Source organism: Frankliniella occidentalis, unplaced genomic scaffold, assembly GCF_000697945.3.
Source record: "Frankliniella occidentalis isolate FOCC.00 unplaced genomic scaffold, Focc_3.1 Scaffold54, whole genome shotgun sequence".
Classification (NCBI taxonomy): Eukaryota; Metazoa; Arthropoda; class Insecta; order Thysanoptera; family Thripidae; genus Frankliniella; species Frankliniella occidentalis.
The window spans coordinates 840,424-850,482 of NW_026267184.1; the positions used below are offsets into that span (position 1 = coordinate 840,424).

General features: G+C 50.5%; 3 protein-coding genes across 4 annotated transcripts in view; 2 read left to right on the forward strand and 1 right to left on the reverse strand.

The window, feature by feature from the left end:
- The window catches only part of LOC113213117 (uncharacterized), a 130,039-nt gene that overhangs the window by 87,079 nt on the left and 32,901 nt on the right, over positions 1 to 10,059 (reverse strand). The gene's annotated exons all lie outside the window — the stretch shown is intronic.
- LOC113213116 (uncharacterized) lies at positions 93 to 3,392 on the forward strand. Of its 2 annotated transcripts, XM_026432068.2 has the most exons (5): positions 93 to 357; positions 508 to 739; positions 843 to 1,016; positions 1,770 to 1,934; positions 2,301 to 3,392. In XM_026432068.2, the coding sequence occupies exons 2-5, from the start codon at positions 662 to 664 to the stop codon at positions 2,457 to 2,459; spliced, it is 576 nt and encodes a 191-aa protein (XP_026287853.1). In that variant the 5' UTR covers positions 93 to 357; positions 508 to 661; the 3' UTR covers positions 2,460 to 3,392. The 2 variants fall into 2 exon arrangements, with proteins under 2 accessions (XP_026287853.1, XP_026287854.1); XM_026432069.2 differs by lacking the exon at positions 93 to 357 and having other exon boundaries at positions 386 to 739; positions 843 to 972; positions 1,786 to 1,934.
- On the forward strand, positions 4,262 to 6,844 carry LOC113213115 (levanase). The gene is made up of 2 exons (XM_052267544.1): positions 4,262 to 4,572; positions 4,698 to 6,844. Exons 1-2 carry the CDS (start codon positions 4,320 to 4,322, stop codon positions 6,074 to 6,076), a joined length of 1,632 nt encoding a protein of 543 aa, XP_052123504.1. The 5' UTR covers positions 4,262 to 4,319; the 3' UTR covers positions 6,077 to 6,844.

The window sequence follows — 10,059 nt, forward strand, 5'->3', positions numbered from 1 at the left end:
AGAGGGGGGGGGGGCTCGCGCGGCGTGCAGCGCATTTGTCAACGCTATGGAGGGAGGCGGAAGGAGTCATCTCTAGAGCAGGATCCCCGGTGGTGGGACCACGGCGTTGTTACTAAGGCGGCCGCTAAGCGCCACTCGACTTACTATTTGAAATAACAAGATAACGGACTCCAAGGTGCGATAAGGCGTGACATGCCAAACGCAGGGCCCATCGATAATGCAACCCATTCCTCCTCCACGTCGTGTCATGCGTGTTGTGGTGTTGTTGTTAGAGAGCAAGGGCAGTTCTGTTTTCCGATGCCACTTTTTTATGCCAGGCACCTGGCGCCCACGCTCATCGTGACACCACTTAATCCGGTAGTTTATCTTATACAGTGCACACGCCACGCCATACAATCGCATCTCACGCGAGGCACAGTCACGATGGGCCGATGCTTTCCACTAGACCAACTCCGGAAATACTGTTGCGCCGCAAACATTATCTGACGATCGCTCGACCTGTTCCAGTATCAATTACTACTGTACGTCAGCCAGGTACCAGATGGCCGCGTACGGCCGCCCGCAGCTCATGGGACTCCAGAGAGAAAGCAGAGTGATTACCACCACGGCCGCCAGTCGCCTTTCTGGTGCCGCTCAACTGCTAGAATCTCGATGAGAGAGCATGGCAGTTATACTCATGACCCTAGCACTCATAACTTGCGGCAAGGGCATCCAAGGAAAAGGCATCAACTCAGTGATAGTAAGTTAAGTAATACGTTTTGGAAAAGAAAGCCGCTTTAAAATACGGTGTCTGTTGTCACTGCCCTAAGCGGTAGCAGGTTTCATATTTCTTTTTCGAATAGGGCCCTTACACTGCTTTTGTGGAACGCTTTTACAATTGTCAACCCGACAACCGGCCACTTCCTTGGACATGGAATCTCCGAGTTACTCACTTTAACCCATATAAACCAAAAGAGTTGCAACGCCTGACAGGTAATGTGACGGCTACCTTAGGAACTTTTGATGACAGCTGCTGGGTAAGACATTGCAAATAGTATTGTGTGACATTAAACGCTTACAAGTGACGCTTACAAAGTGGCCACACAGGGGTGTGTATGTCAGCCATATGTCACACACAAAATGGTGGACAACAAGCTACGCCACTCATTTGCGCGCTACACCTGACAGGTAATGTAACGGGAAGTGTGTTATATACAAACACTCCTTTGTGTTATCAAGTATACCAGGTGGCTAACTAACCACGTACACAGTTATACTGTACCGCTACCGCTTGCCGATGTGCGGGTGCTAATTCGCTCAGGGCCGTAAACTGGGCCGTGGTTAGCTACAATGGACAACGCGCCTCCACTGGAAAAACTAATGTTACCGAACGTTTCTTGACGCATCCAAATATGGAACCGTTTGGTGATGCAACCTGTTTGTGATGGCCCTATCCTTTTGCATGGGGTAGGTTGCATCAGGAAACATTACCTGGCTTGGTCACATGATGAAACGTTCCCTCGGTAACATTTGTGTTTCCAGTGTACAAGCCTGCATATGGTGAAGCCACTACAAAATTAGGCTCACAATACAAGGTTTTGACTGTACGAGGTACGAGGGTTAATAAATCAGACATTTGGTAAACTTTCCTCCAACCGTCACAAAACTTTGTGTGTGTATAAAACACCTCGTCGCGCATTTTAAGTATTTAGTGTCACACTTGTAGACAAAACACCGAATGAAGGCGAAAAATAATCGATTATTTACCAAAAATACTCCTTTTATAACAGTTCAAAGTAATTCTAGATACTCGTTCAAATAACCAATGGAAGGAAAACGCCTTTGTCTTCAATTTTATTAAGAATGGATGTCGGGCTCTTAAAGACAACGCTCCCGGATATTACGAGCAGGTTTTAAAGAAAAGAGAAGTGAAAGGCGCGTGCTGTTTTAAACCTGTAAGTATACTTAAAGCAAGTATGATCTTCATTAGAAAAAGAATAGTAGGACTAAATGCCTTTTAAGGAGATGTTGATGCAAATAGTGACTTATGGCTTGTTCTCACCAGCGCTGGTACTATTCATTTGGAATTAGTAATGTCTTTCTACTGGTACAAATATTACATGCATGTGCAAAGTCATTTAAATTCTCTAAGTCCTATCTTTAAAGATAGATTTAAAGAAGCAATTATTGCTTCTTCAGTGTCGTCTTAATGTTACGAATTTATTTTTCTGGTATTTTTTTTTACGAGTGGAAAGTGACAATTGTGGCTTTAAACAGAAAATATGCATAAATGAAAAGGCTGTGATGACTTTTATTTACAGGGTGTTTACGAGGTCAACAATGCTTCAGTGGACTGGAGTTTTCCAAATGTTCCTATCCTACCTTATGGACGGTATAGAGTTCGAGCAATGTTTGGCAAAGCTGACGACGACTACACATGCTCGGTTGCAGATGCTAGGATTGTTCCAAAATCCGACTAGCACCATGAATATCTTAATGCTGTTTATTTTTCAGAATATCTCGCAAGATTTTATGATTTGTACATGCTTTTTTGATTGCAGTAATAAACTCAGTGTGCAACTGCAAGTTAAATCTTTGCAAGTGTGCAACTTCAAATTGAATACTTACAAGTGTTCAACTCGGCAACTCGGTAAGGTGTGCACTTGCAAGTGTGCAACTCCTCGGTTGAGCACTTCACGATTGGACTTATTTACGGAACTGGTATCATTCACGTCCAAACGGTTGCTGACAGATATACTGTGGACATGTCGGGTTGCCCCCTAAAAAGTGTACAAGTAAGGAGTTGTACACTAAGTATTCAACTTGCAGTAACCCGAAAGGAAACCCGGAAGGTAACCCGGAAGGTAAACCGGAACTTGCCAGCCAGGCATTTCATTTCTGTTCTCCCGTCTCCCCTCCCCTCTTTCTGCCATGTTTGCCCCGCAACAGCTCAGGCGATTACGATACGGTAAGTTTCTTTGTATCGACCCTGACCTTGCCGCACACCATAAAGGGCCCCTTTGTTCGACGCGAGGCACACAACACGACGTGCGACAGGACTCTCTATATACCTATGCGCGCTCGTCTATGAAAATCGTGGAGGAGAGGGAAGGGGGAGGGGGTACTCAAGTGCTCTGTTGACACGGTAAGAAAGAGAGAGAGAGAGAGCAAGCGTCCGAAGTGGCAAACGAATGCGTTCCTCGTCAGCAGCTCTCCTCGCACCAGCCGTCACGGTCGCGGGAGAGACGGAAACGGCACGCCTGTCGCTGGAGAGGCTTTTCAAACGCGCGCGCGCCTGGCGGGGCGGCGCAGGCGTGGCCAGACAAATCCATTCCCACGTTAGTCGCAGCAGTCGGCGCGCGCCAGCAGCGGCGAGCAGCCAGCCCACCCACGCAGCGCGATCACAACGCACTGTGAGTGTCTTTACAACAGTATAGAAGACGTTGCGTTTGGTACCTTACCGTGTGTATTTACACCAGGTGGCTGATTCACGCCGCGCACTTTCGTAGTTATACTGTACCACATGCACGGACAAGGGACGTGCAATCACTTTCCTGTTTGGTGATGCGCACCACGCTATCTTTAACAAACGTTTGGGCAGTGAATGCAGGTCCATTAGAGTCCAGATATGACAGTGACGCACGTCCTAGACAGGTGCGACGCGATGTGGGCGACGTGGGTGCATGTGTATTCACCGCTGAGATTCATGATTCACTGCAGGAAACTTCTCTAGTCTAGACGTCATAAGACGTAAAACGTTGGGTAATTTTAGGTACGTGACTGCCATGTTCTTTGTTACATAAATGATGATATCATGGTCATTTGGTCCTGAATAATTTTGGTCGGTTTGGTCACCACATTCATCATTTTAAAATTGAGTGAGCAAAAAACTTTGGATAGTTTCATGAAAATAGTACACTTCTAAAAACAACCACCATGACCTGTCACGCATAATTTCAAAAAAACCTGGTGTGGTGCTCCAGTGTTCCGGAAAATTTGTTAATGATTCGGATGGATTTCAGAGGCAGGGTTGACGACTAACGCAGCTAAAAAGTCGTTTCATATTATCATATAGTGGATCACTCGGCGTATAGTTTCAAGAGATTGAGATTTTGATTAAAGCAGCACAGCAAAAAACAAAAACAAAAAAAAAAAAAAACTCCACATCCTGTGAGAGGGATAAAAACAAGGGAACATAGTACAGTTAGTTGGCCGTTTGATTATATTTATTCGTTTGGTCAAGGCTGACGCCAAGAAGATAAGAGGTTGCGTTCCTTCAGTACTTATAGACCCGGGCCGCGCCCTGCAGGACTCAGTGTGTGCAGCAGCCCAGCCCGAACATGCGACCCGCAGTGAGCCATACCCTGGTGGGCGCGGTGGTGGCCGCGGTGGTGGCCGGCATCACGGTGGCCATCATGTACTCTACGCTGCCGCTGTGCGACGAGGAGGACACGGTGTCGCCGTCGCCGCCGCCGTCGCCGCCGCCGTCGCCGTCGCCGCCGCCGCCGCCGCTCGACCCTCTGCGCCCCGCCTACCACTACACGCCCAAGAGCGGATGGGTCAACGACCCCAACGGGCTCGTTTACTATAAAGGTGTGCTATTTTTCAGTTACACATGCTGAAACATAATCAGTTTTTTTTTCTTCAATTACAACGCTAGACAACTAAATCCCGGACGCGACACATTGTCTGATGCACTTTTTCCCTTCCTCTCACAGGAGAGTACCACCTCTTCTACCAGCACGACTACGAGACGATCCTCCACGGCAACATGTCCTGGGGCCACGCCGTGAGCACGGACATGGTGCACTGGACCGAGCTGCCGCTGGCCATCCCCTACACGGCCGACGAGCAGATCTTCTCCGGCTCGGTGGTGGTGGACTGGGCCTGCTCCTCGGGGCTGTGCGCCACGCCAGACATGCCAGTCCTCATCGCCATGTACACGTCCTTCAGCCAGCACGAAGATGCCAACGGCAAGCACATCCAGTCGCAGCACATCGCGAGCAGCAACGACCTGGGCCGGACGTGGCTGAAGTACGCGCACAACCCGGTGCTGGACAAGAACGATCCCGAGTTCCGCGACCCTAAGGTGCAGCGCTACGGCGACAGCTGGCTCGTGCTCGTGCAGCGCTCCACGGAGCACAAGCTCGAGTTCTACAAGTCGACCGACCTCAAGAACTGGGGCGACGCCGTCGGCTCGTTCGGGCCGGCGGGCGAGACGAGCGGCGTCTGGGAGTGCCCGGACATGTTCGAGCTCGCCGTCGACGGCGACCCCAACAACAAGAAGTGGGTGCTCATCGTCAACATCAACCCGGGCAACCGCGTCGCAGGATCGGCGGGCCAGTTCTTCATCGGTGACTTCGACGGCAAGGAGTTCAAGGCAGAGACCACGACCGACTGGCTCGACTGGGGGATGGACAACTACGCCACGATCACCTGGGACAACGCACCCGACGGGCAGAGGTTTTCCATCGGCTGGATGTCGAACTGGATCTACACCGAGCTCGCGCCGACCGGACCTAACTTCAGGAACACCTTCACCTCGCCACGTCTGCTCAAGCTCCAGACCATCGACGGCAAGGTCAGGCTGACGCAGATGCCCGTCAACTACCTGGACTCGATCCGCAGCGGCCCCGTCAAGCAGGAGGACAAGGTGACGCTCAAGGACGCCAGCCACAAGAAGGACCTGCGCGGTCGCGCGGTCGACATCGAGGTCGTCTTCACCAACACGGACGCCACGGAGTTCGGAGTGCGCGTGCACGCCGGCGAGAACCAGGAGACCCTGGTCGGCTACGATGTCGCCACGGGCAAGGCGTTCGTCGACCGCACCAAATCGGGCACGGTCAACTTCCACGAGAAGTTCCCCGGGCGCCACGACGCGCCCTTCGCGCTCCAGTCGGGCAGCAAGCTCAAGCTCCGCGTGCTCGTGGACCACGGGTCGGTGGAGGCGTTCTTCGGCGAGGGAGAGATCGCCATCACTGACGTCGTCTTCCCGGACCCCACAAAGGACGCCATCGAGTTCTACGCCAAGGGCGGCTCCGTGGTCATCGAGAGCTACAGCGTCTGGCAGATGAAGGAGACCCACCATCTCGTATGAGGCGTCCCGACTGAACAGTCCTAGTCATGTGAACCGCACTTACCACCCAAGTATTATTTATTTACATCATAGATAACATTAATTATATTATTATTTTTATACGCACGTAACTTTAAGTTTTTGTTTAATTGTCATGTGAGGAAGGCTATTTGGATCTCACTAGTAAGTCCACTGCAGTAGGTGTGTCAATGCAGGCCTGACAGCTGACGATCCGCGCCCGATAAGATTAACGTGTTTACTGCAGTGACTCAAGTGGGTCCTCGATTGCTTGTTTGTGAAACCCTTAAACTATTCTCCACGTCATCGGTTACTTGCCGCACCACGATTTCGAAGCAAAGGTTCTGATTAGTCACTACAGAGAAATAACACGTGATACCATTTTGGGTTTATCGGCACTGACCACACGCCATGCCATACAATGCAAACAAAATTGAGATAAAAATTATGTTATGGCTAATTATTTTGCAAACCGATCTCATTACAAATTTTTTCGTCATCTGTTATATGAATTTTCGTGAAATGACGAGAATCCAATGATGAGGTGTGTGTAAAAATAATTAGCCATGCCATGACATCCTCATCACAAGTTTTTTTTTTGTAGTACGTCCCCATTGGCATAAACACCGCTAAAGTGTGTGAAAATTCACCTAATACTCTTAGTAATAAGTAACTTCCAAATAAGCGTGTTAATATACCCGTCAAAGGCCTTTTAAAGTTGTGTAAATTACTAAATACTACTGTTATACAATAAATACAGTTTAAGAAAGATGTCACTCTTATTTTTTTTCTCGCCTCCTCCCCCTTCCCCTTCTCCTTGCTTGGGGCCCACAGGTGCGCGCCCACGCGACAAGAGACAGATGACTGGCCACGCGGGGACCCGACTCTGGGAGACGCACCTGGGGTTCTCGGCTGGGGCGGTAAGAAGGGGGCCCCCGAGCCAGAAGGGCGGCGAGCCAGGGCGGCCTCCGGCGCAGAGGTCAGGCGCAGGACGAATCAATACCAACACAGCGGCAAGCCGGGGGGGTGAGGGAAAGGGGGGGGGTGGGGCAGGACCAGGGGGGAGGTATCCGGGGATGCACCGGCCGCAGCATTAGGAGCCGCAGATAACGCGCGGGGGCGCTAATCAGATGCCACTCTGGCGCCCCGCCCGGCCCCGCCCCTGCTGCCGCCTGATGCCAGGCAGAACAGATCGCAACAGCTCTGTGGTGGTTATGCCATCTCGATCTCTCACTCTCTCTCTCTCTCTCTCTCCCTCTCGCTCGCGCTATATCCCCTTGCCGAGCTTTTACCGGGATTGCAGATAAAAAGAAACACCCATCAATCCCAATACACTATACAATGTGGCCTCTGCCCTCCCGCGGCCCCACCTCCCTCCGTATCTCTTGCTCTTCACCATCCTGGGAGAGAGAGAGGGAGAGGCATACCGACAGACGGACACGGTCGGGGGCAGTGGGAGGGAAAGGGTTGGCAATGGAGCACTTTCGCCTTAATTGCTTTTGTCCCTTCGAATCTGATACGCAAATAATATTCCACCTCTTCCCTTGCAGTCGTAAAGAGAAGGGGAGAAGCGGGAGTGTTCCGATGACGCGATACCGCGCACAAAATTACGTCGTTGGAAGAGCAGCGGCCAGGTTAGTTCATTCATTCCTAATTAACACATTATACAAATTTATCGTATTTCACAAACAAAAGAAAAATACTACATAATGACTCTTAACGTAAACATTCGAAAAGATCATTTTCATCTACAATTTTATTTCAGTTTCGAAAACTATTATACGCTAAATTCATGCACCGTGTACAAAGAGGCAATAGAAGGCAAAGAAACAGGAGTTTAAGCATGCTAAATTCTGGAGAAACGGAGCTAGGACTCGACATCCTTCCTAGGGTGATCATAACTTTAGTGCCTTTACAGAGACACTAAAAAATTGGTACCCCAATAGAAACGCACTAAAATGCTTCAAACGCACCAAAGTCCAACCTATCGTTTCACCGAGTGAAGTATGACATCCAACCACACAGATACCGCACCGCACAGTGTGGCAGTGTATCCATCCAAGATAAAAGATCAGAAACAAGAAGAGAGATTGGAGCTCGGCGGCGCCACGCCACGCTGGTTGTGTGTACACCGACGCCGTCCGTGCGTGGTGCCAAAGGAAATGACTTTCTTCCCCGCCACTGACACCCGGCCCCCCGTGCGACAGAGACGAACCACTCGGCGGCGCTTGGTGTAAGCCCAGGCGCGGGGAGGAGGGAGCCAAGCGCAAAATGGACAAGGCTGTTCGATGGCTGACAGAGAAATAGCTCCAGTAGTCAGCTTGATGGAGCCCTCGAAGCGGTCTGATCGATGGTTCTATACGCGTGAAGGGTAGAGAACCCCACCCGCCGGCAGGTGGTGGGCTCCGCGGTGGTGCGGGGGCGGGGGGGCTCAGCCAGCCGTCACGAGCACACGCCGGGCCAAACACTACACAAAAGTCGACAAAACGTTACCTTATTCGCACACATCACACGAGCGAAGTCTACGTGTTTATAGGATCACTCATCCGGCGCACGGCTGCCAAACACCCTGTCGTCACATGTCTGTAAAATTGCATTAACTGTATGGAATAATTTTCGCATGCAGGACGCTGGCCGCAAAGTGGTCATTTACATGATTTTTTAGCAGATGATACCTTAAAAACCTTTTGACTAAACGTAAAGAATAGATAAGTAAATTTAAGGTGTCAGCTAGCTTTTACTCTCGAAACGGCAAGGGGATCAAGCGGAGACCAGAAAACAATTTCTTTAGCGCTGGCGGAACCGTGTCCGGGTGGGTGGGTGCCTGAGTGAGTGTCGCTTCAGGCCCCTACCCTTACCCTGCTTAACAATAATAGGCTCCCCGTCCCCCTCCCTGCACAACAATACTATCCGACACCGGCCCCTGTGCCCGCGCTTTTCAACGCCGCTTGTTCGCTGAAATTGCAAATAACAAGAAACCAGAAACAAATGACAGCTAAATCCGGGAGAAAATTTGAAAACAGACATATTCTTAAATTTGTATCATCTGCTTTCAAGATAGATTCTTGATTTAGATTCTTTTTTTGTATTCACCTTACAAATATGTCGCGATCAGGTGTCAAAAAGACTATGTGAATTTGGTTATTATTTTGTTTTGCTGTACACGTGTCGAAACTGAGCACGGGGACGGGGCTCCTGTTTAAAGAATACCGCCGACTGAAGGAGTGGCTTCGCAGTGTCGTCTGTTGGAAGAAGTCCACCAAAACAGACGGGACGCCACCGCCACGAAGAGAAGAAAAGGTACGTCAGCAGCGACGACTATTAACGACACACGCGCGCTTCGCCCAGGGTACTTTATTCCTGTGGGTATGAAATCACCCGCGCGTGGAGAGCGAGGGTGGGTTGAAAAGAAGGGTGGGGGGGGGTGGAGGAAGGCAGCAGGGGGTAGCAAGGGGGGCACAAACGACCGCGGTGACCTTATTTTTGGGTTCGCTTGCAATCCATCATAGGGGTGCGGGGCGGGGCCGGGCGGGGCGATCCCCAGAGCACACACAGGCAGCAGACGGGCCGTGGCGCCGAGTGGCGCCTGTTTGCGGTGGCAGTGCGCGGCAGCCCAGCCATGCGCCCACAAATGACACACACACACACACACACACACACACACACACACACACAAATGACACACACGCGCGGTAAGACGAAAGAGAGACGCTGTCCCAAAGTGGTCAAATGCCGCTCCCCCCCATTTTCACGCTACTGGCCACGTGGATGGGGGAAACAACCAAACGCGAACATCAATAACCGCGTATTTCGTTTTACGTTTATATTTTTCCTATTCCTGATGCGTTGACTTTCTCTGTGACATAACAGAGAGGTTTTTCTTACTCTGTTTTTTTTTTCCTGATGCATATAGCAGTAGTGGCCAAGCGATACGCGTCGAGAATGGGGGGGCTAAGGAGGGGAATGGGGGAGAAGGGGGTGAAACC

Bases quoted from the DNA above. Each gene is read 5' to 3' on its own strand.
- LOC113213116 (XM_026432068.2), top strand. From the start codon at position 662: ATGGCAGTTATACTCATGACCCTAGCACTCATAACTTGCGGCAAGGGC. The intron at 1,017-1,769 runs GTAAGACATTGC...CTTTTATAACAG, and splicing joins CTTTTGATGACAGCTGCTGG to TTCAAAGTAATTCTAGATAC. The intron at 1,935-2,300 runs GTAAGTATACTT...TTTTATTTACAG, and splicing joins GCGCGTGCTGTTTTAAACCT to GGTGTTTACGAGGTCAACAA.
- LOC113213115 (XM_052267544.1), top strand. From the start codon at position 4,320: ATGCGACCCGCAGTGAGCCATACCCTGGTGGGCGCGGTGGTGGCCGCG. The intron at 4,573-4,697 runs GTGTGCTATTTT...TTCCTCTCACAG, and splicing joins CGGGCTCGTTTACTATAAAG to GAGAGTACCACCTCTTCTAC.